At 35.7% G+C, this 26,657-nt stretch overlaps 1 protein-coding gene across 1 annotated transcript in view; it reads left to right on the top strand.

Annotated features, from left to right (window-relative positions):
• Positions 1 to 26,657, top strand: part of DOCK8 (dedicator of cytokinesis 8) — a 201,280-nt gene that overhangs the window by 29,106 nt on the left and 145,517 nt on the right. Inside the window, exons 2-4 of the mRNA XM_039888606.1 lie at positions 10,488 to 10,590; positions 19,261 to 19,436; positions 22,361 to 22,432. Of these exons, the coding sequence (XP_039744540.1) occupies positions 10,488 to 10,590; positions 19,261 to 19,436; positions 22,361 to 22,432 (351 nt within the window). The remainder of the gene's footprint in view (positions 1 to 10,487; positions 10,591 to 19,260; positions 19,437 to 22,360; positions 22,433 to 26,657) is intronic.

The following is a 26,657-nucleotide window of genomic DNA, read 5'->3' as shown; positions in this document are numbered from 1 at the left end:
CCCTGATGTTCATTGCAACATTAGTACAGTAGCCAAGACATGGAAACTACCTAAATGTCCATTGTTGGGTGAATGGATAAAGGAAATATGGTATGTATATATAATCTATATATAGAATAACGTATATAATGAAATATTACTCAGCCATAAAAAAGAATAAAATCTTGCCATTTGTGACAACTTGGATAGACATTGAGGGCATTATACTAGGTAAAATAAGTCAGACAAAGACAAATGCTATATTATCACTTGTATAGTAATCTTAAAACAAAACAAAGTAAAACAAAAAAACCAAGCTTACAGATACAGAGAACAGATTTGTGGTTGCCAGAGGCAGAATTAGCAGGGTGGGGTGGGGAAGAGTAGGTTAAATGTATAAAGGGAGTCAAAAAGTACAAATTTCCAGTTATAAAATAAATAAATCATGGGGCTATAATGTACAACATAGTTACTATAGTTAATAATACTGTATTGGATATTTGAAAGTGCTGAGAGAGTAGATCTTAAAAGTTCTCATCACAAGAAAAGAATTTGTAGCTATATATGGGGATGGATGTCATTAACTAGGTTTATTATGGTGATCATTTCACAATAGATAGAAAAATTGAATAATTATTGTACACCTGATACTAATATAAAGTTATATGTCAATTATGTCTGAAAAAAAAAGAAATAAAAAAATGTAAAAGAGACTAGTTAAGAAATTATTGTCCATCGATATAGTAGAATAATATGTAGCCATAAAAAAAGAGTGAGGGAATTCTTATGCACTTATCTATTAGATAGAAAAAGCAAAATACAGATCTCCAATGAATGGATAACAGATGTGATATATCTATACAATGGAATACTCCTTCATAAAAAAAAGTGAAACTATCGATACACACTACGGCATAGATGAATTTCAAATATTATGTTCCCATTTGTATAAAAAAATGGAGAAGGAATATATACATGTATTTGCGTGTATACCATATGTGCACAGAAGGACACAAGAAACTATTACACAACTGTCCATGGAGAGGCAACCTGCATAACTGGCAGACAAAAGTAGGAATGAGATATTTTCTAATGTTCTTTTCCATACTATTAATATTTAAAAATACAAAGCATATTACATACTCAAAATAAAAATAGAATAGTTTATAACTATAATTATATCTGGATATGATATACCATTTTTCTCTTTTGTTCATTTTGGTTTTTAACTAGTTTTCTAAAATTCATTTATTCAGCCTATATGTATAAATATAAAGATGATGCTTAATATTATGCCATTTGAAAAAATAAGTAAATATTTAGAAAGCTAGTATGTGTTGTTGATTTTTAGTTTAAGTCCACTGTATTGTCAGATTACCGTCTGTATACATTTTCTGACCTTTGAAATTTGTTGAGACTTGCGTTATGGTCAAATTTGGTGAATAGTTCAGTGTCGACAAAGGGAATGTATACTGTCATTAGGTGTAGTTTTTTTCTGTATAAGTCAATTAGATCAAGTTTGCTCAAATGCTACATATCTCTATTTTTTTTTATCTACATGTTCTATCAATTGGATAGAATAATTACATGTTCTTTCACTATAATTGTGAGTTTGGTATTTCTCCTCTTCTGCAGTTCTTTAAGCCTTTATTACTTGGTATATACGAATTTAGAATTGATATATCTTTCTGGCAGATTGACCTTTAACAGTTTAAGAAATGTCCTCTTTACCTTTAGTCATGCTTTTTGCCTTAAAGTCACTTTTGCCTGGTATTATAGCTACGCCAGTTTTCTTTTGGCTATTTTTGCATAAGTTTTTTTCACAACTTTGTAAACAGTTTACCCAAGAGAAAAATGAAAGAGTATTTCCATATAAAGACTTGCACGTGAATGTTCATAGCAGCTTTATTTGTAATAGCCAAAAACTGAAATAACTCAAATGTTCACCAACAGGTGAGTGAATAAACAAATTGTACTGTATGCATGCCATGGAATACTCCTCTATAATAAAAAGGAATAAACTATTGATACACACTACAACACAGGTAAATGTCAAAATAATCATACTGAGTGAAAGAAACCAGACAAAAAAAAAGAGAGAAATTGTATGATTTTATTTCTATAAAATTCTAAAAAATGCAAACTAATCTATAATGACAGAAAGCAAATTAGTGGTTGCCTGAGGCGGGAGTGAAAGATTAAGAAAGAGAGATGAAACTCTGTGATTACCGTGATGGTTTCATGGGTATATACATGTGTCAAACTTAAAAATACACTTTAAATATGTGCAGTATACCACAGGTCAATTATACCTCAACAAATCTGTTTAAAAAATAAAATATGTCTTTTGTAAGTAGCATAGTTTTTTAATATAATTTTGTCTTTTAATTGATGAACTTTGTCTTTTAATTGAAGAATTTGCCCCATTATATTTAATATAATCGCTGATATATTTGAGTTTAAATGTATAATCCTATAGTGTTTTTTCCAATGTCTCTCAATTTCATGGAGATTACAATAATACATACTTATTAGAATTTTTATGTTAATTGATACTTTTACCATTTCCCAGACAATGCAAGAACTTTAGAACATATGAACTCCATTTACCCCTCTAACCTTTTGTGTTATTGTCAACATGCATTTTAATTTTATGTATATTTTAAATTTCGCATTGTTACCATTATTATAATTATTTAGATAGTCACTATTATTGAGATTTACTTATATATTCATCCTTTTGGTGTACTTCATTGCTTTCAGAACTTCTGTGCTTCCATCTGGGATCATTTCCTTCTGCCTGAAAAACTCTTTACCATTTCTTTTAGTATTACTCTGCTGGTAATAAATTCTCCCACTTTTTGTTTATCTGATGAAGTCTTTATCCTTTGTTTATGAAAGATATTTTCACTGGGTAGAATATTCGAGATTGGCAGTTTTCTTTTGGCACTTTTAGAAATGTCAGTGAATTGTTTTTTGAATTTCACTTTTTTGGTTGAGAGATCAATTATATTCTTATTATTACACTTTGAAGTTATATGTCTTTAATATGTCTTTGAAGATAATATATCTTTCCCCCACATTTTTTCAAGAACATTTAAACTTTCTCTTCAATTTTCAGCAGTTTTACTATGATGCGTCTAGGTTTGATTTTCTCTGTATCGATTCTAATGGAGGGTGTAGAGCTTTATGAATCTGCATCTTTGGTATTTTGTCAGCAATATTTCTTTGAATATTACTTCTGCTCTTGTTTTGTTTCTCTTCTCTTTTAGGACTTCAGTTTACCTATGTTAGATCTGTTTCTTTATGTCTCAACATACTTTTCTGGAAAAACTTTTTTCTTTAAAGAGTTACAAACAAAAGGCATTCGGTATTTACAGGTGTTCTTTTAGGTGATTATGTCAGAAGAGAAACTAACTTATACAATGATATATCAGTGCTGGGGAAAGGAGACTCCCTAGAGAGACACTGAAGACATTGAGCAATCCTTCTTTAGTCCTGCCATGGGAACTCTCAAACACTTAAGTCATCTAATAAATATTCTTCTGTATTCAAAGGAATTTTCCAAGTGAAAGGGATTTGGGATTCCCCTCTGAGGAAGAAACATAAGTTCCACAGCTTGTTAGTAAGTGGAAAACTTCTCTTTTTAGTCATGTTTCCACCTGTTGAATCATCTTTATAGAAGTTGTACATTTATGGCATGTCTGTTTATGAGAAGAGATGGAAAATATGAGAAATGTTAAACCTGAGATATGTATTATGAAGCCTCAGGCTGGTGAACTTCTGAGGAATTCATTCCAGACTTCATTGCTCAAAACATGTATGCATGTATGTATATGTAAGAATGGAGATATATATATGTGTGTGTGTCTATACATATGAATATATATTATTAAATGTTATATACATGACGTAATCTATAGTACACATAAATTTTGTTACAAAAATTCATTTTGTAGCCTTTTAAAATTAAAGGTGTGGTTTACTAAAGATATCTGAGAATACATCTCAGAAAACTCTAGGAACTACTCACTCTTGAGCCAGCCCTGTGTTTTTGGACCTTATACATGCTGTGCACTGTGATCCAATCGTGTGTTATTTACATCATTCAGAGCTAGTTTTTCTACATACAACAAATTTTAAAACCTTTATTATTTTTTTAATACTACGCTAATCTTATAATTCAGGAAGTTTGGGAGAGTAACATTCTTTTACTGCTTACTTGGTATAAATCATTTCTAGTCCTGAATGACAGCTATTTTTTAAGGTTCCGTTATACCAAGTGTTTGTGGTTACATCTATACATATGCTACTCATAAATGTCCATAATTATTATTTATTACTAGCTGCATATACTGTATGTTTTTAGTGTTTTACAGTTAGTTTTTAGTTACTAAGAGTAACTTCTGTGCTTTTCTTTATCCTACCCCTCACTGTTGTTTGAAACGTGTCACATTCAGGAAACCCTTTTAAAAATCTCTTTAAATACTTATAGACAAGGTTTATTTTTTTAAAAAATCAGTTTTAAAATCCTTCCAACATTTTGGCTACTAGCCATACCAGCATAGCGAAAGAATTTTCTTTTAAGGATGAAAGCCAGAGCAAAGCCTTCCGGGGTTGTTTGGTTTCCTAACACAGCTGCTGGTGTAGATCACGGTGCTGATTGTTCTGCTTGGACATTCTTTACCAGTAAGGGCTGGAAAGTGCCCTGGAAGATTATATAGCCCAGCCCCTTCATTTAACACGTAACGAAACTAAGACTCAGCCTGGTTAACTGAGGTACTTGGACTCAAACACTCAAACAGCTGACAAATGGCAGAGCTCAGGATTAGTTAGCTTAGTTTTCATTTTCTTTTTTCTTTTTCGCTCTTTTAGCTATGTTTGTTGTAAAAAAAAAAAAAAAAAAAAAATAGGGCAGCCTGATGGTTAAAATGCTTGAAGTAGGAGTATGGAAACCTAATGTGTACATGTTATGAAATGTTAAAAGAAATGCTTGAAATGCATTGCCTTCTTTTTCATTGGGCCTGTTCCTACGAAATTTTTTTTTTTCAAAATATGGTTCACAAGTCCCCTCATCCCAGAAGTCTCCTAAGCATTCCTGGGCTGAATTAGTAACTTCCTCCTCTTTACTCATAAGGCATTGTGTACATTCCTGTATTATAATACTTATCATATTGTATTATAATTATTTATTCAATTACCTATCTGTCTTCCTCCTTCCCACCCACTGGACTGAGCTTCCAGGAATAGCAATAGAATCTTCTTGGACTTTAATCCCTAGTACTTGGCAGAGAGCCTGGCACTTTGTGTGTCCTTGATGTTTTATGAATGAATGAATGGATGGATGGATAAATGAAGCAACCACTCTCTCATAGTCTTGCACTATCAGTGAATGTTATATGTTATCGGACATAAAAATCACTTGGAGTTGTTGGGTAAAAATGCAGTTTCCAGGCCACACTACAGAGATGCTGATTCGGGCCTGGAGTAGGGTTGAGGAATCTACATTTTTATTAAGGAGCTGATGATTCAGTGCCAGTGGTCCACAGGCCACACTAGGCAAGCTCTACTCTCTCATTAGTTCCACCAGTACTTAGTCACAGCTGTATGTATCCCAATTACCTGTCCACTGAATAAACTCATAGAGCTTCGCTACCCACCCTCTTCTACCATTCTGATTCTTGTAGGGATATCAACGTTTTAAACAAACCTCAAGGCTCCCTCCGAGTTCAATTTGTAGAAATAAAGATGATAATTGTACAGCATTTTGCATTGTTAGAAGAAGGGTATCTTATCTCATCAAGGAAATATTATCATGATGTAATCTAACATCATGAAAGTTATGTTAGACATGTTGAATTTGGTCTGAGACTCAAACACAAAGGAAATAAAACCCACACACAACTGCATGGACATCAAGCCCGTAATTCTTGAGTTCTTGCCTTTGCCATTTTCTCTTATTTCTGTAGGCAGCCTTCCCCCTTCACTAGGGCACTACGTACTTGTGGGAATTAAGTTCCAAATTGGTAAACTTAATAGCTGATGTTTTCATCACTTTAAAAAATCTCAAGTCCTGTACCTGTGCCTTTATCTGTATGCATCTTTTTAAAAATGGATATACTTAAAAAACTTTACAGGAGAAAGAGCTGCATTGGGTAGTTACTAAACTACCTTTATATAACTGCTAAAAGGATTTCTTATCTTTGTGGTATGTTCACACATATATTGTTAGGTAATTCTATTCAGTTCCTCATAATACTTTTTACTTGTAATTTATTTTGTATCCCTGTTTCCACAGGTCAACATAATTTATATTTTTGTTATTTTAAATGGTAAAATCACATTCATCTATTTTGCTAAGTATTCTGCTAAGTATTGGATGTTTTGGTTATTTTCAAATATTTGCTATCATATACAGAGTTCTTATGCTCATTTCTGCTCAAATTATATTTGTGTTTGTATGAATTCCATGGGGTATGTTCTCCAAAGTGAGATAATTAGATGAAAGAGTAATGACAGTTTTAGTTCTTATTGCATATTACAGTATTGCTTTCTAGAGACACTGAACCAATATACAACCCACAGGGGTGTGGGACATGCTGGTTTTCCCACAGCTCAGCCAACATGTAATTTTATCATTCTAGCCTATTTTTGCTAGTTTAATATGTGTGTAGGGCCTCTCCAGAGATACTTTATTTTGAAGTTCTTTAAATTCTATGAAGCAACTCTTTTCTATGTGGGATGATTCACTATTTTCATTTTAAGGACAAAGAATTCATCTCCATATTTGGCAGTCTTGAAGAGACAGGTTTAATTGCCTTTTGTAGAATTAATTCTGTAGGGATAGGCAGTAGGATCCTATCCTACTATTAGGTACTAGGTCAGGCTTGATGTATGAGGAAAGATTAATTGTATAGCTCTGAATTAGCAAACTTATGTGAAAGGCTGCGACGGAAATGCCCGCTGACCTGTTTAAGAAGGAGTGAATAGCAGGAACATTCTGATTTCATGATGAAACAAGTAGAGGTTTTGGCATAAGATGACAGGTTTTGCTTCAGAATGAAAGCAAGCACCTATCCCTCCAGCCATTCTTTGATTCTCTGACAATGCCACCTCCTTTTCTGAAGATTTCTAGATATCTTCATTTTAGGTGGACCCCGCTATAGACCCTATCTATGACAGGAGGGGCTTTAGAATGACCATCGAACTAAAATGTGCTATTTGAGAGGTCTTAGGGGGAGGACCTGCAGGCAAAAGTCACAAAGACCAGTCAGCCTGTGAAAAGTCAATTTGGTCATAAAAAAGGACATTTTGCTTGGTTGTCTCCGTCCCCTGTGACTATGGTCTTCTTCTTAAGTAAGCAAATAAATGATTGACATCCTGTTTTGGGTTCCTGTGGTGCCAAACTCAAGATGCAATGTTGTTTATGCAAGGTAGACCTTTTGTTTTGGACTGTAGTCTAATCTACTGATTTTTTAAAAAATTGATGATTGTCCAACTTGTAATGAAAATCAGCCTATTGACTGCCATTTGTGACAACATGGATGGACCTCAAGATAATCATGCTAACTAAGCAAAATAAGCCAGACAGAAAAAGTTGAAAATCACACGATATCACTTATATGTGGGATATAAACCTAAAAGCAACAAATGAGCAGGACAAACAAACAGAGACTCATGGACATGGACTATAGACTAGTGGTTTTCAGAGGGTATGGGGTGGAGGGAGGGAGGAGGTAGATGGGGTAAAAGAGGTCAAATATGTGGTGACAGAAAGAAATCTAACCAGGGAAGGGGTACACACAGTGTAAATATATATATGCCTTACAGTTAAAGTGTACAGCTGAAACTTATTGGATTTCGTTAACCAATATCACCGTACAAAATTAATTAATTAATTTTAAAAAAAGAAAAAAATCAGCCTATTGAGCACTTGGGATAGAAATCTGTAAGTTTTCCTCTAATCCTGGCTGTCATTCTAAATTCGGTAATGCTTACCTTCACTCTTGTCTCTATAGAATACTCACACACATAGACATACACACATTTATATCTATATTATATATCTATATCTATCTACCTGCCCACCCACTTTATTTAGAAATAATACATATACCACACAATTCATCCATTTAACATGTACATTTTAATGAGTTTTAGTATATTCATAGAGTTGTATTATATTCAGAGTTGTGTTATCTGTTATCAGTCAATTTTAGCACATTTTGTCACCCCAAAAAGAAACCCCATTCATATTAGCAGTCACTCCACATTTACCTCCAATCTCCCAGCCCTAGGCAACCACCGATCTACTTTCTGTCCCTATAGATATGCTTATTCTGAACATTTTATACAAGGAGTCACATAATATGTGGCCTTTTTGGTTTAGCATATTTCACATAGTGTAATGTTTTCAAGATTCATCTATATTGGCACTTCTTTTCTTTTTTATTGCTGAATAATATTCCATTGTATGATATACCACATTTTGTTTATCCATTGATGGATATTAAGTTATTTCTACTTTTGACTGTTATGAATAATGCAGCCATGAACATTCATGGGTAAGTTTTTGATATTTACTGGATATAACCTAAGAGTGCTGAGATATATGGGAACTCTGCCTAACTTTTTGAGGAATTAACTGCCCAGGTGTTTTACATTCCCACCAACAATGTGTGAGTGCTTCAGTTTCTCCATATCCTTACCAACACTTGTTACGGCCCATTTTTTTTTTGTTATAATCATCCTGGTGGTTGTGAAATGGCTTCTCCTTGTAGTTTTGATTTGCATGTCCCTATTGGATAAGAGAATACTTCTTATCTTAGTATTTTCTTACACTTTTTAAAAAAATAAAATGCTTTGGGAAATTAAAAAGTACAATTAATATGGGCTGCTGTAACTTCCTGTGTAACTTCCTGCTGTAACTTCCCTCATAATGTAAGGGTCCACCACTGGCGTGAATGTGTTCCAGCCAGTTCCCTCCATTCTTGTATTCATCCATCATTCAGAATCTTGAGAAAGAGAGATAATTGTTCTTTAGTGGGTTATATGCCCATCCCATCGGTTTATAGTTACGACTAGACAATGTATAGTTTGTAGTTATGTAGATAATATATAGCAATGTATAGTGTGTCAGTCTTGAAAGGAAACTGAAGTGCTCTTGAGGTGGGAGAGTGGATGCTGCAGATGGGACTAGAACAAGTTTCTTGCCTCTCTGGACAGACCACATTGCCAAGGTTGGGAGCCAAGCAGACCCTGTCGGAAACCTCATCATGCAGGAAAAGTAGTAATTATGCCCTGGAGAAAATATAATAAGATTTACTTATAATATTTAAATGTCATATTTTGAAAATTATAATTTATCATTTTTTATCTTTTAAAAAGTTTATTTATTATTTATTTATTTTTTATGGTGATGTGGGTTAACGAAATCCAATGAAATCCAGCTGTACACTTTAGCAGTAAGCACATATATCTTTACGCTGTGTGTTCACCTCCCATAGTTACATTTCTTTCTGTCACCACATATTTGACCCCCTTTATCTTATCTACCTCCTCCCTCCCCCTTACCCTCTGGTAACCGCTATTAAAATTATAATTTAAAAAATTCATGTTTTTCTTTGTTGGCTACACAGCATGTTTCAAATATATGATTTCATTTGATCCTCAATGATCTCTGTTTCTAGTTATATTCTACTGTGACCTCGTTGTGGTTTAAATACATGTTTGTGAACTAGCCTCAGAATCCAACCACCAAGAACTGATTTCATCAGAAAAATGTGTCCTCAGTTCCAAACAAATGACGAACAAATGAGTGCCCAAATGTCAACTTGCTTGTAAGCTGAGGCCTCACTGGTTAGCAGGTTCGTGCCAGCAGGTGCGAGTGGACAATGAAGAACAACTTTCATGTGCTCCATCCCAGCTACCAGTGATGTTGGCTGAGTGTTCAGCAATGTCAGTATGGGTGACTCAAAGAATCTCTCTCCATTAGGAGCAGTTTGGAAAAAATGCAGTCCTTGGAATTCCACGTAGCATCTAAAGTGCCTCAGGGAGGTGTAGAAGTATTCACGTAACAGTTCCCTAGCATTTTCTGTTATAACAGGCAGCCAACCAGAAGGGTTCAACTGCTTGAAAAGAAAATGACTGGATCAAAATGGCAGCTCCAGGTTTAAAAGACTCTGATAGACAGGTGTTCTCATGTAGAGACAACGCCTCTGGATGGCCTGAGCAGAAGGAGCCAAGTGCCCTGGAACTTTTCCTTGGGCTTCAAGCTCTTTCTCCTCATACTGTCATCCTTCCAGTATTGGACAGGAGCCATGATTGCAGGTGTCTTGGCCTCTGTGAACTTCTCAAGTGTCCACCCACAGGCCACTGAGGACATTTTAGTTCTGCCAATTGCCCAGCCAAGACAGAAGTTTTATAACATGACATCAAAGATCATATCTGTAATTGTGATGATTTTTTAAAATAACCACTTCATGTAGGTTTTTCTATTTTAACCCAAGGTATTCTTCAGCGGAAATAAGGAAACAGTTTACTCTCCCACCAAACCTTGGCCAGTACCATCGACAAAGCATAAGTACCTCTGGCTTCCCCTCTCTTCAACTAGTAAGTATGAGTTACAGGTTTGCTTACAGAATGGTCACGTGCAGAAACACCCCGTATATTTTTTTGCTTCCTGATTTTTCTTAGGTCTTCCCACTGCTACCTAACACCTCGAACCACCAGTTCCTAGCTCTGTGCCTACTTTTTGCCATCAGGCTTAGGGTGCAAAATGGACTTCTAGGGATTGTGGTTCTGAAGTCTCTGGACTTAGTGGATTTCCAGGTTACTTGATTTCATCCAAATAATGATTCATATTTTATGTAGGAAGAGGATTAGCCTAGAACCTTATTACTAACCATAACATGCTTTTATTGAAAAAAAATGTATTCCAAACCTGAAAAGTCAAGTTATGATCCTTAAGTTTTAGAAATCATTTTCTTGGAAGTCTAACTTACATATTATAAAATTCACTCTTTTTGAATGTATGGTTTGATGAATTTGGCCAATTTAGAGTTATTTAACCTCTACTCAATAAAGATACAGAACAGTCTCTACCCTAAAGCATCCCATCATGCCCCTTTGTAGTCAGTCTCTTCTCCCAACTCCCATCCCCCATCCCCCAGCCTAAACAATCACTGATCCACTTTTGTCATCATAATGTTGCCTTATCTAGAACTTCATGTAATTGGAATCAGACTGTTTAAACTCCCATTTTTAAAATACACTCTCCCTTTTAAGTTGGCGGTTGCCTAGATTTTTAACATCAATTGCTGAGCAAGTGTATATGTGTTAAATTATTTGAGGACTAAATGCCAGACATGTGCTAAGTAGGATAAATCTGACTTAAATGAGATGGTTTATAAAACCAGAAGTGAGTATTCACTTCCTTTGCGAGAGAGCTACAGCTGTACTCACTTCCTCAGGCGCAGCACAGCGCACTTTTTTACTTGTTCTGGTGGTTATCTTGAGGAGGTTAGGTTATTTTTTCTCACTTATTACTTCAAAACCACTTCTGCTCTTAGAAATTTTGTAACCTTCCACTTGGTTTCCTGTAGCCGCCATTTTGTCTCCTGTAACAATTTACACGCCGTGTAACTGTGTATCTTTTAAAGGTATGTTTACTGGAGTGATTGGTGGTTATTTCAGACGGATGATTTTTGTATTGTGTCATTAATGAAATATTATTACTAAAAAATGTATAGCACCTTGTATGGCAAGAGGTAAGTTGTGATAAAAGTTCTTCAAAAAAATCTATGACTTCGGTGGCTTGCTAGACTGCTGTTTTTATTTGAACTTTTCCTGTCCGTTTTAAAATTGCAGATTATAATAAAAGTACATTAAGTATTTAATGTTCATGCTTTCAGATATATTAGTTTTAAACCAAGATAAATTAGAAATGCTTTTTGATTTAATTTGATGCTAATATGTAATTCACTGAAAACCCAAAAAAGTATTTTTAAATTTCTGACTCAAATTGTATTCCAAAGTATGCAAAATTCAGTTAAAAAGTGGCTGGATACACTTTTATATCTTCAACAAGGTGGAGAGGTGGAGTTTGGTGCTTTGCTTCTTTGTAAATTAAGACTGCAGCTTTCTGCAGTAGCCGTCTTGAGAAATAGTGTGGACATCACTATTAAGAGGCTTTAAGGAAGTTTAGCTGGCAGGCTTTAACCCCTTCTCTACATGTCAGCTTTGACTTTAATGCTGCAGCCTTAAATTTCTTCAGGAGAAATCTTTTTTTTTTTTTTAATTTAAATCACAAAGGGAAAAAATTGCTTAATATCTGCAGGTGTTCTGGTGTTCTTAGGGTAGTTATGCTGCCTCATCAGTAGGTTTTGATGAAAGTGAATTTTGATGAATTACTTCATTAGTTAGGTAGTCGAGTTAACATGTGACTTAACGACCCATTTTCTAGCAGAAGATAATCAAAGAATAGCAAAAATGTTTAACTATACAAGAATCATGTGTTCCTACCTGTCATAATTTATTCCTGGTTCTATTTGCAAATGAATAGCCTTTATGATATGTTACTCCTGGTTATTCCAATTTAGTTTTCTGAATATCTTTTCCCAGATTACTACTCCAGCTCCAGCACAGTCCGTTGCCCCTGTTCCTTCTTTTAACTGATGAAGAGTAGGAGACATGAGGGAGCCAAGAGGCCTGTATTCAGTTCCCCCTTTTTTTTTTAAAGTGTGGCCTGCTTAGGAAATTACCCTAATATTTACCTACTTGTCATGTTGTAATGTTAGAATGAAGTGGCTATTCTTTCCCTTGAGTCATCTTGCCAAATGAAGGTTCCTCCAACAGAAGTCAAATTACATGGTGATTTCTCTTTCCCTTAAAATTATTTCATTTCATAGAAAGATAATGGGACATTTCAGCATGATTCATTTCTGACAAGAGAGAGGAGTAGTTAATTATCTAAATACTCTCAGTCTGAAGCAGCTTTAAAAAACTTTTCTTAAATGAGAAGCCATGTATTGTTCATTGTTTCATTTAGGACACTTAAAAAATAAGATAAGTGCAACTTGACCTTTGTTTCTTTTACCTTTGTTTATATAACCGCTATTTTAACAACTCCACATGCTGATACAAATGGTCGTTTAATTTTAAAAAGTGCTTAATCGGCACCAAGTTATTTAAAACCCAATCAAGTATAAGTTTGCTATTTTGCAAGAGTCAAGAACTTGGAGTCAGATGGATCTAGAATGAAGTATAACTGTCACTTATTTTAGGTATATAATTTAGGACAAGTTACTTAACTTCTATGAAGACTTCAGCTTCCTCGTTTGCAATATTGGCAAAATAATGCTACCTCCATTAGGGTTAAGATAGAATGACACAATAGATGCTGTGTAGATAGTAGCTAACATTGCTGTCTATGTATTTGGCACTATGAAGACGCTGTGGGAGATTAAAAGAAGACGAATAGGAGATGGTTTTGCTTCTGACAGGCCCTGTGATCTATTTGGGAGGATAGGTAACAGAGAATGCATACTGGCTTTGAGTGTGGTGGATGTTCAGAAACGAGAAAGATTCATGATATAATAAGAGGTAAAGGCTTCATGAAGAAGGCTAAGGAGACTCAGAGGAAAATTCTCACCACTGGCTGCCCATTAGAATTCCTGGGACCTTTAGAAACCTCCTTGTGGCCAGGCCCGTCATGCAACAATTAAATCAAAATCACATGGGATAGGTCCAGGTATTAGTATTTTAAAGTTCTCTGTGACTTTCATATGTGGTCCAATTGAGGATCATTTAGAGAACCTACATAGGTAGAAGTATTCCAAATAGGAAGAACATGAAGAAATATGGTTTCTTTTGTTGTCCTGGTTGCTCGAATTTCAGAAAGTGTGATCAGCAAGGATCACTTGCTGACCCTTTAGATATATCCTTATAAAAATATAGTGACTTCTGTCATAAATCTGATAAATCAAGTGAGAGGAAGGGTGTGTTTGATTTTTATTTGTTTGTTTTATTGGGTTTTTGTTTTTTAATTCTAATTGTAAATATTAGCTGAGATGATTGTGTATACAAGCATTTTCAAAGTAGATAAAATATTTTTAAATTTTGCATTCTTGAATATGAAGAGGAACCACCATTTGGAGCTGGTTTTTTAGACATGGTGATAGACTGGTTCTGGGCCTATTTGACACTCCTGTCAGAGTACTTTGTGACGAGTGCCATAAAGAGTGGCCTTGGTGTAGCATCACCCATTGGCCTTGGCATTCTCCATTGCCACAGCCGATGTGAACAGACACCCTGTGATGTCAGCTACCTACATAGGCAAACAACTCTTTATTTGATGTCTTCATTTAAAGTGAAACTGTAAAATACGAAAACTATTTTCTGATTATTCAAGGTAGAAAAGGGAGTGAAATATACAAGAGAAGAAAGGGTAGGATTTTTGCCTTAAGGTAGAAAGGAGGATTTGAGACACTGTGTAGGTTAATGATCTTAACCTACATTTTGAGAGAGGGAAAAATTCTGTTTTTAAAAAATGAGAATAGAAAAATTTTGAAGTGAAATGGAATGAATCAGCTGAACTATAATGTCTCTGGCTGAAGAAAGGATGTAAAAAGCCACATCCTGAATATGTACCAAAACACCATGTTCGTATATAACATTTATGTAAAAAAAGCCCCATACCTTACATTCATTTTATTATGTGTTTGCTTCTGTGCAATGAAGCACCTTTTTTTTTTAACTGCTAAGGGTGACCTGATGGTATATCACTTGATGGTCCACTTTTATTTTTCAGATCCATTGTTCTTTTGTGCTTCATCTTTGAAGGAGTTGGGCTGGTCTTAGGTTTCATTGATTTCACTGGGGTGGACATGATGGAAAATGAAGATCTCAATATAGTTTTCATGCAAATTCACAATGGGAGATAAAATGAAAGAGTGACGACCTATATGTAGGGTAGGAGTTTCATTACTGTCATTATGTAGAGCAGGGGAATCAAATCTATCTTGGTAAAAGTAGACTGATGCCCATTGATGCATGTCAGCATCTTTCACTCAGTGGCATCATTGGAAGATTGCTGTTGGTGGAATCAGGGAAGTACTGTTTAATCTAAACCACAAGGTATTTTGAATCACTGAAGCCAGGAGAACTTTACTATCTATAGCTCTGTTTACTTAAATATAATAGAGAGCTGAGAAGATTTCCTTAAGCATTCATTCATTCATTCATTCCAAGAAATATGCATTGGGTCTCACTCTGTGTCAAGAGTTGCTCTAGGAGCTAGGGACATAGTAGTGAATATAACAAAGGGTCTACCCTCATGGAACTTACACTATCAGTGGAGTATTAAGTACTTTGAAGAATGAAATAGGACAAGGAAATAGAAAATAACACAGAAGGAGGGCTATTTGGGTGGTCAATGAAGGCCTCTGTCTGGAAAGGCAATACTTAGGAGGAGTTTTTAATGAATTTGACAGATATCTGAAGGAAGAGTGCTCTAATCAAAAGGAACAGCAAGTGCAAAAAAGTCCTCAAGCCAAGAGTAATGTGGCATGCTCCAAAAACAGCAAGGAAGCAGAGTGTGATGTGAGCAGAGTGGACAGTAGGAAATAAAATTATAGAGAAAGCAGGGCTGGGTCACAGTCCTCAAAGGCCACAGAAGAACTGACTGTTCCTTTGATTAAGATGGGAAGTTACTGGAAGTATTGAGCACTGGCCAGGCACAATCTGAATTTTTGTAAAGATTGCTTATAGAGTTATTGCTTATAGTGATCCTTTTTAAAGGACCACTCTGGCTGCTATTTTAACAAATGACAAACAATATGAAAATTCATGGTCTAAGGCGACATTCTTGAAATTACTTTGGATCATACCATTTAAACTAATCTTGAGTCTCTAATGAGTAGGAGGCCACATATAACTCAACGGCAGAGAAAACAAAATAGTTAATTTTCGTATTTGGCTTTTAATACCCTAAGAGCCCAAGTCCTGCCTTAGAGACTGACCTTAGAACATCCCCCAACCTTTGCCCAAATCTCAGCTCCCAATGAAATGCAATACCACTGTAACACTCTTAAGTACTTATTTTCTCCCTTTGCGTATCACTAAATAGGTGTAATGTATGTGTTTTTGTGTATATGTGGATTGCCTCACAATAAATTCTACTCCTGAGATTAAGACTTCAGATAGTTTTTGGAGAATAGAAATCTCTTTTGGTCCCCAGTTATTTGAATTTGCAAGAGAAACAACTTGCATAGAGACCTAGTTAATGGCAGTTAGGCTCTCCACCCCTTGCCAAAGGCAAGACTAGTTTACAACACATTTGGAATGAACAGCTTCCTCCCTTAGTTTCAGTATGGAAAGGGTAGGAAAGTATTAAGTGCCAACTTATGTGTAGTACTAGAACTGTACTCAATAACTGTCATGGTTTGTATTTATAGTATATTCAGTCCTGAAACATATGCAGACCTCAAGAGTTTATGACTTTATGACCGGCACATTGCCACACAGTTAGTGCTCAATGATGATACTTTTTTTTTTTTAATAGCTCCCCCCTTCAAAGATAGCATTATTTATTTATATGTGAGAATGTGGTAAACTTCACCATCTCATGACTGACTAAAAATCCATGGAAAGATTTTACGAGAGCAGCTTCCTATACTCTTCTGTGTCCCGAATGCTCACCTCAGTGATTTGCATTCAGTAGATGCTCATATGTGGCTTTGAATTTCAAGGACATGACAAGTATAATTCTTTGACTGGAGCTGAATTTTTTTCTCTGTGATGATTTCACACAAATGCCTTTTCTCTATAAGAGCTTCTACTTACTAGCTATTAGTGCTTCAAACATGCTTCAATATAATTTTTAAGTACATATTTCTATTACCACTGCTCAAGTAATTGATATTCTTCATAATAAATGTACATTTATTATTACTTTAATTAATTAATTAATTTACTGTTATTATTTTGAGGAGTCAAGCTCATGAAAAGCTAGAGTAGAACTTGTGGGTAGTGGTAAATGTATTTTTTTTTTAACTCACTTCCAAATATACTTATTATTGCCTTGTGTTTTAGTAATTTCTGAAAATACAGATTCCCTGAAAAGCCCACAAGAGAAATCAAAATTATGGTGGTTAAAAACATGAGCCTGCCTAGGTTTGAATTATAGATGGGTGACTTCCCAACTGTGTAACCATGGGCAAATTATTAAATCTCTTGCCTTCAATGTCTTCATTTATAAAATAGGGATAATAAGAGTGCATATCTTCTAGAGTTCTAGTGAGGATTAAATGCAATAATACATATAATGAACTAGCCCAACTTCTTGGCCTATAGTAAGTGCTCAATAATTATTAGTTCAATGAGTATAAACTCTACTGTAGTAAGGTTGGATATGCAGAAAATGCAGTTTCCTTCATTTCTAATTGAAGCCATTTCACTTTCTGACTCTGAACTCTGTGCCAGGTTGCAGTAAGGTGTGGGAAAGTCTACTTTCTCCTTTGAGGTTGGTCTTATGTAATTCTGCAGCAGATTTATTTGTTCTGTACATAGATTAGGCCTGTTGTTCCACAATGCTCCACAGCATCTTTTAGTATGCTCTGATCCCACCTGGCTCCTGTATAGGCTGATCTCTATCTGGCCTCTGAGTCCCTGCTGGTCCCTATTGCTTTATTTTAAGAGGTAGCCGATAAGGACTATGGCCCTTCTCCTTAGCTGACCTCCAGGTTTCCTAGTTAGAACCAAATGAAATTTCTTTGTGCTCTGTCACACCACAGGGGAGCCACGGTGAAGTAAGGGAGTGTCTTTGCTCTCTCCCACTGAAGTATGTCCTGTTGCCTCTTCTTCTGCCCCTTTTGACCCTGATGACATTGTATAAGTCCACCACCTTCAAGACTCACAAATAAAAAGGAGGGTGAATGTTTGCTGAATTCTCAGCTTTGTCTTCACTCCCCAACGTGTCACTCATGTTTCCACCAGCACCAGGGACGGGGGTGGAGGAGGAGTGAGGGGGGTAGGGAAGGACAGGGAAAGCCACATTTACATTCTGTTATCTTATTTCCGTTTGCTTCTTCAACAGCACTTTGTTCCTCCTCTCTAACTTGGAACTCTTATATCTAGTCTGGTGTAGGGTTTCAGGGCGATGAAAAAACAGTTTTATTAGAACTTCCTTTAGATCGTCCTTGTTTCATATTGAGGCAGTACAAGTCAAGAATCTGGGGTGTTTGTTTAGTTGGTCCACCGAGGGGGCAGAAGTAGAGAACAGTATCTCCTTGGGCTGATAACTCTAAGTAGTCTGCGGTAAATGAATACCTTAGAGCCGCTGTTGCTATTATTATTATTATTATTATTATTATTATTATTATTATTACATAAAGCAACTGATTTAAATGATTCTTTTATTTCCTTAAGGCAGTGGTTCCTAAGCCTTCAGAATTCACAGACAAGGAAAAATATTTGTTGAATTGCCAACTTCTTATTTTACCATTAAAGAAAATTATTTTTTGAATTACCATCCACTTCTATCATTTCTTTTATCCCCTCCACTGTGGAAAGACATAACTGAAGAGCAAAATGGCAATCCTTTTAAAGCTAGTACAGTAGCCATATGAAATATTCGTCAGCTGATTGCCCTTTGTTTGTTCATTCAACTGCAGTCAGTGAAAATGTCTTCCTGACCAGCACCAGTCAGCCCAGCAGTGTCTGCAAATCACTGCCTTGGAGTCTTTCAGCCGTCAAATCTGGCTCACTGTGGCTTATGATTACGAATGAAGTGCTCTCAAGGACCAACATAGGGGATAACTCAGGCCAAAGGAAACACCATGCCTAAATACTCAAAGGAGTGTAGTGTTTGCCTGAATTTCTGGGAAACTGCCTCTATTCGCTACTTCACTGTATTTGGGTAAACATGGCCTCAGAGAGCTTTTGCAGGAGAAATTATAAAAATTCAGCAAAGCCTTGTGATCTCATTTTGGATCTCCTCAGGATTCCTCATCAAGATGCAATTAAGCAGAGAAAAATTCTGCCTTGGGGTGTGATTTTAATTACTCATCGTGTTCTGACTTGACTTTCCATGCTGTGTTTCTTTTCCATATCACTGCTTCTGTGTTTGACAGCTCCTCTAAAGACAGCTCCACTTAGTCGTACGCTGAGAATGAAACACTTACTGAGTGGAGAGGGAGGGAAAGGCAGATACCTACTGTTGCCGGAGTGCTTTTACCTGAAAACTGAGTGGGAACCTCCTTTTTCTTTTCTCTACCCCTCTAGCCTCAGTTTTATGACCCAGTGGAGCCAGTGGACTTTGAAGGACTTCTGATGACACACCTGAACAGCCTGGATGTGGAGCTTGCCCAAGAGCTGGAAGACTTCACTGAAGATGACTTGGACGTGGTGTTCACACAAAAAGAATGTCGGACTTTGCAGCCCTCTTTGCCAGAGGAAGGGTAAATCATTTTCTTGAAATGTAGATTGGACTGTGACTGTCATGCCTGTTCTTGGTAAGGGTGAAATGCCCTAATTCTGAACTTCTTTTAAAAATAAAATTACTCAGATCTATTAAGATGTGCAGGATGACTATTATGGTACTACAACCTATATGTAGAGAGTTTTTTAATTGATTTGACCAAGGGCTTTGAAAAGCCATGTGGGGACTAAGCCAATGAAAGGGACACAACGGGACAAAATGGAATGCCCAGGAAGAGGTTAAGAGTGCAGGCTCTGGAGTCAGACTGTCTGGGTGTCAGCTCAGTGACTTTGGACCAGTCATGTGACCTCACGAAGCCTCAGTTTCTCCGTCTATAAAAATGTCAAGATTTTTCATAAGAATCATTTAAAAATGCTTCCATTCAGAAACATTTTAATTGGTTTTACAACTGGATCAAGTTATAAACATAAGTCAAACCCACTTTTGTTGAGCATCTACTATATGCTGGGTACTGGGATAAAAAGATGAATAAGGCAAAGTCCCTTTGAAGAAAGTTTTGTCAAATAGAAAAACAATGGAGACAGCTCTGCAGCATGAATATATGAATAGCTGTTTAGAGTTTGAGTTTCTGCAGTAGGTTGTCTCTGTGTTTATAGGTGTGGGCATTAGCTCTTGGTATCAAACAATGGAATTATATCTAAATGAATCTCTTATTACTTCTATAGTGTAAAAAACATCTCTCTGATGGTTTAGGGTGAACTTTTATTTGCATTCACTTTCAAAACAATGTTAGGATTCACATCCTCTTGGACATTTTCAACCTTCTCATCTTCCCCAAAAAGTCCCAGAAAAGATATCATGAAACATGGCTCCTACCCTCACTACTCTGGGATATTCCATTTCTATTCTGGACCTTATTTCATCACAGTTTAAGGAAGTTGGATGACAGTAATATGGTATTATTGACCTTCAATCTGTTGTTTAGACAGTTCTCATTCAGATAGGAGAGCTGACCATGTGCTCAGCTCTAATATTTTGAAAATTCTCACTTCCCACAAAATAAGAACTTTGTGATCCTTGGGAAACATTTTTCCCGTTGTTAGTCCATTTAGCCAGGTATAACTTTAATACAGGTGCTATCTATTATTTTTACCTTTGAGAGAATCATTTAATTTTATTTCTTTGTGTAAAATATATGGTTAATTGTTTACAAGTGAATTTGAATCATGGAAAAACCTGTTTAAAATACTTGCAATAAATTTAGAGATTTTGATTTTTTGAAATTTGATAGAAGAGGTAATTTTTTTCTTAGCATTATTTTTTAGTATCATATTGCCTTATCACTAGTTAACACTGCCTGATGACTTGAAAGCAACCTGTACTATTTCAGTTCTTACCCCTAAGCCTCTTGGTAATTAAAGCCCAGGAAGATATCATGGTCATCATCAGAGTAAGGGCTGGGAGAATAGGGTGAAGGGTTAAAGTAGTACAAATTAATAGCAGATAGTTGGTCACGGGGATGGGGAGCACAACAGAGGGAATGCAGTTAGCATTAATTAATACGATGGCTAGGTGGAGGGCCAGGGGAGGGAGGGAGCAATTGGGGGGATCGTTTTATGAACTATATAGATGTCTAACCATGTACTGTATTCTTGAAACTAATTTAAATAAATAATTTTTTTAAAAAAACAGCTAACTCCTGTTGAGCCCCCTGTGCCTAGCCCAGAACTTTATGTTGAGCTGTGATAGTGTTGTTATAAGCCTGCACTCTGAGAGAAAATTGCCTTGGTGCCTAGTCTCTGCTCTATCACCTGCTGGGTGACTTTAAGCCAGGTCTTTATCATCTCACTCTTCTGCAAAATGAGAATAGTGATAGCACCTGCCCTATGGGGCTGATTAAGAATTAACCAAATTAATACATTTAAAGTAATTACATCAGTGCTTAGTACATAATAAATGGTACTAAGCGTGAACTATCATATGTAGGCCATATTATTTGTTAGACATTCTTCTAAGTATTTCGCACACTTACTTATTTAATCTTCATCACAGCTCTCTAAAGGAGGCACTCTACTATTAATATCACCACTTAAGGTAAAGAAACTGAGGCACAGAAGAGTTCAGTGACTGGCTCAAGGTCACATAACTAATAAGGGATAAGGCTGGGATTCGGGCAGTCAGAGCCCAGGGACCACATGCCTAACCTTTACAATATTTTATCTAATACTGACAGCAAGTTCACACAGTAAGTACTGTTCTTATCCCCTTTTACAAACAAGAATATTAAAACTCGTAGTATTTAGACCTATTTATTTATAATGCCAAAACATTGGGGGAAACAGCAAAAAGCTTTGCTACCATGGAAAATTAGTTATTTCTGATTTCAAGGCTCTGAAGCACTTGAAGAGTATCTCTTCTGACAGGCTCCTATACAGGTATGACAAGAACCACCCCAGTTAATAATCACCAACCAAAGCCAATGCCTGTCACCTCTTCAAAGCATGACAACCATTCTTCGTGGCTTTCAAAAGGGAAAACATGCATGTCCTAACAAGGTTACACATGAGCAAAAATTATGCGCAAATTACCCCTGTGAAAAACTGGTATTTATACTTATTTTCTTTCTTTTATACATGATTACAGCTAGTTCTACCTGTCTTTTGTCAGAATGCCTTTAAGGATAGGTATAGTTTAACATGATTGTCTATAATAAAGAAAACCCACAAAGCATAAAATGCCAACATATTTGTCTCATCAAAGTAAAAATGTTATTGCCTCAGGAATACTTCAGACACTTGAAATGAACGGGTAAGAATGCCCCTAGCATTCTTGTTTGACGTGGATTTGAATTCACTCTGCTCTCTCCTTGGTTATGATAAGGGATTGTTTTTGTTGTTTTTACTCAGTAACAACATGTTTTTATTTCATTTTCCATCTCATTAGGGTTGAACTGGACCCTCATGTCAGGGATTGTGTTCAGACCTATACTCGGGAATGGCTAATTGTGAACCAGAAGTAAGTTCATTTTTTTTTCTTTTTCTTTATATATATATTTATTTTATATTGTCAGTTTTTTAATTGTTTTTAATTAATAGATTTTTTTTTAAAACAGCAGTTTTAGCTTTACAGAAAAATTGAGTAGAAGGTATTGAGAGTTCTCATATGCCCCTTGGCCCCTACCCCTCAATAATTTCCCCTATTTATTATTTTAGGATTAAAATTTATTTTTATTTTTATTTTTTATTTTTTTGCACATGTTCCAGAATGAAGGTACACATTGATTTTGGGGTTATGAATAAATTTTAGTGAGTAGGTGAATTTTGCAAATACAAAATTCATGAATAATGGGGGTCGACTGTACTTTTATTAGTCCCCTGCTCAAACACCTTCTAAGGCTCCCTACTGCCTCCTATATCAAATATAAACTCCACTGCTTTCCTTTCAAGGGCTTTAGTAGTCTGACCCCACTCTATCTATTAAGACTTAACCCCTGGAGTCATTTTCTTTCTATGAGCTGGCCTCCTGTTTCTCACTATTCAAACTCTGTCCCTTTGCTCTTGCTGTTTCCCCTCTGGGCATGCCCTCCCTTCTCTCAGCTCTCTACCAAACCCCACCTATAGATTAAAGGTCTGATCAGATTGCTTTTTTCTTTACACAGGTTTCTCTGATTTATCCTTTCTTAGATGGATCTTAAATGTGGTACATTTCATACTAGCGATGAGCCAATATTGATACATTAATATTAACTGAAGCCAATAGTTTACATTAGAGCTCATTTTTTTTGTGTTGCATATTCTACAGTGTTGACAAATGTATATGACATGTATCTGCCATTATAGTGACATATAGAATAGTTTCACTGCCCTAAAAATCCCCTGTACTCCACTTAGTCATCCCTCCCTAGCAACCACTTATCTTTTTGTTGTCCCCATAGTTTTGCCTTTTGTGGCTTGATAGCTCATTTCATTTTTTGCTGGCTAATATTGCACTACATGGTTTTACCACAGTTTGTCCACCCATTACCTATTGAAGAAGAAAGTTACATTTTAAACAGAAAGAAGAGAACCTTTTTGTTTTGTTTCATTCTGTTGAATTCCTAGAGGGGTTGGAAAAGTAAATGAATTGAAACTTGGCCTTAGATTCAAAGATAACATTTAAATTTGTGACCAAGAAATAAATTATTACTAGCCTTCTTGTCAAAATGACTGTTCTCTCCTGCGTTAATCAAATGTTCTTGACATTGTCCTGAGCTTTTTGTCTCCATGCCAGTGACCTAGACAGCACTCTCTCATGAGAAACAGCTATACACACTAAAATTCTCAACCTATATGCGTGTATCGTGTTAGGGAGGTGGCTAGGGAGTGTCTGCAGGTTGAGCGGCATACCCCACTAGGGAAGCATCAGAGAACATGTGACAAGATCTAGAACAATAGGCCTTTCCTATCTGAGGTTTTGCTTCCCACAGTTTTAGTAACCAGCAGTCAACCACTGTTTCAAAAATATTAAATGGGTAATTCTAGAAATAAACAATTCATAAGTTTTAAATTGCACACAATTTTGAGTAGCGTGATGAAATCTTGCGATGTTCCACTCTGCCCCGCCCGAACATGAATCATCCCTTTGTCCAGCATGTCCATGCTGTATACACTCTCCGCCCTTGTCAGTAGCCGCTGTCTTAGTTGTCAGGTCCACCGTTGTGGTGTCATAGTGCTTGTGATCGAGTAAGCCTGATAGTAGCCTAATGCTCTGTCACAATGCCTACACCATTCATCTCACTTCATCCTGTCATGTAGGCATTCTGTCATCTTACAACATCACAAGAAGAAGGGTGAATACAATATAAAATATTTTGAAAGAGCAAGCCCATTCACAGAACTTTTATTACAGTTTTTGTTATAATGGATCTATTTTATTGTTATTGTTGTTAATCTCTTCCTGTGCCTAATTTATAAATTAAAGTTTATATATATGTGTGTGTGTGTGTGTGTGTATATATATATATATATATATATATATATATATATATATATAGGATTTGGTACTATCCACAGTTTTAGGCATCCACTGGGGGTGTTGGATAAGGGGGAACTACTGTATCAGTTTGAAATTCTGGTATCCTTACATCTCCTATACTCCAGTGAGAATAACTACTCTATGCAATAAATGATGAAAGATTTTGGGGATTGGATTTTATCCAGTTCCTGGAAGTGTGCCATTAAATTTGTATTGATGTTTTGGAGTAATGTCAGTATGCATGTTGTTTTTGATAACCGAGAAAGAGAAAGCATTGCTTGTATGAAGTAACTAAGAGAAAGTTAGATGCGAATCCATCATCTATCCTAATGTGAATGGAAAATCAAGTTTGCCAGGCAGTCAAATAAGATTATGCTTTGCTGGTAATAAATAAAAGATTTCAGAACAAGTTGTTCTCAAGCTTTTACATGTTATAATTAGAGATACTTTCCAACATTAAGGTTCTGAAAAAATCTGAGAAGGAACAATAAACGGAAAGGTCCATTTTACTACATTTGGTTTTTATTTTCTATGTGGGGACCCAGGACTTTTTTACTCCTGCTCATTTCATTTATGAAATTGAATTTAATGGCTGTTCCCACTGGAATATTTCTTTTATCTTGCATGAACTTAAAAGGAAAAAAGGCTCTTTTCAGAATACTCATTGCAGAAATTTTAGAGGTTACTACATAGGGAAGTAAAAGGAGAAAACAAAAAATCACTCGATCTCACTACGGACAGATAACCACCATTAGCATTTGGTGTAGAGGCTTTCAAATCATGTTTCTTAGTGTCTGTATCTGCATAAAAACCAAGCCAGATTGTAATGCCCTTTTGGAGCTTGCTTTTTCAGCCTTCACAGTTAGGGGCAATTACCCCTCTTTGCTGTGAAATATTCTTCCTCAATACAGTTTTTAATGGTCGTGTAATACATTTATGCCAAAATTTATTTAACCAATATTAACATTTAGGTGATTCTCTTTGTTCCAGTGTTATGCCCAAATACAGCAACATCCTTGTACACATCTATGATTTTTTTCCTTTGGAATAAATTTCCATAAGAGGAATTTTGTGTCTGAGGGTAGGCACAAATTTAAGGATTTGGAAATATCAGAAAGTTTATTAACAACATATGCACAAATCGTCAAGAATAGTGGATGTTAATTTTAATAGATTTTCAATTTTATTTGTAAAACTACTGTCTTATTTGCATTTTCCTTGATTATTAAATTGAGAGTCTTTTTTGCATGTATTTGTTGGCCATTTATAATTTTTCCTTGGTGTTCTACTTATTTATTAAATTGTGCATCTCTATTAATGTATTTATCTGATCTTGTTTATCTTTAGGATTTTTATCTATACTATATTACGGATTCCATATCCAGTATGTTCTATGTCTTGTAAAACTATTTCTAATTTTTTAACATTTAGAATTATTTTGCTGCCATGCTTAAAATTTTATTCACAAACCTAATATTATTTACTGAGAATTTTGTATTAAAATGCTAATCCAGACCATTAGTCACTTTAATTGTTGCTTGTTTTTTTATGTGTCTCTATTTGTTTTTATCTCTTTGTAGGAACACAGATTATCTATATATTTATTCTATGCTAGGTTTTGCATTATTAAAGTAAAACAAAGCAATATCTGTTTTAACTTTATGTTTGGCAACATACTGGGGATGGGAATTGCCATGGGCTCCATTATCAGCACACTTCTGTCATGGACCAGTTCCTTTCTCAGAAATTAGCTAATGTACATGTAGAAGTGTGTAACTTTGAAACTCATTGTCAGTTTCTGGCAAGCTCTGACTCGTGTTTTACTGAGTCACTGCCTTTTTCTACCCCACTGTTTGATTCTTTGGTACTCCTAATCTGATACTATGAACATGAAAGCTACAGTTCTTAGCACACAGTCTTCCCAGGAATCATTCTGCCCCTATGTGCATCTATACTATTTTATTTGTGGGAAGAATCCAATACACTATTGCCAGACACCTGTCATCTTCTGACCCTACATCCATTTCAGCTCAGTTGTTTCTATGTGTTATTTCTAATGTGGTTGCAGAATGATGGCAGAAAGAAAAAGGCAAGGAAGATGGTGGTTCTGGTTGTGGTTCATATGAGTGAAACCAAGTGGGTGGAACCTGTGAGTGGCTTCATAGGTTAGCCATTACAATGAAGAAGGAAAATTCAGATTTCTGGGTAATATTAACACTGGCTGTTC

Source organism: Pteropus medius, unplaced genomic scaffold (assembly GCF_902729225.1).
Source record: "Pteropus medius unplaced genomic scaffold, Ma_sr-lr_union100, whole genome shotgun sequence".
NCBI lineage: Eukaryota > Metazoa > Chordata > Mammalia > Chiroptera > Pteropodidae > Pteropus > Pteropus medius.
The sequence above is the reverse complement of the archived record's forward strand: the minus strand, read 5'-3'. Positions and strand labels throughout refer to the sequence as shown.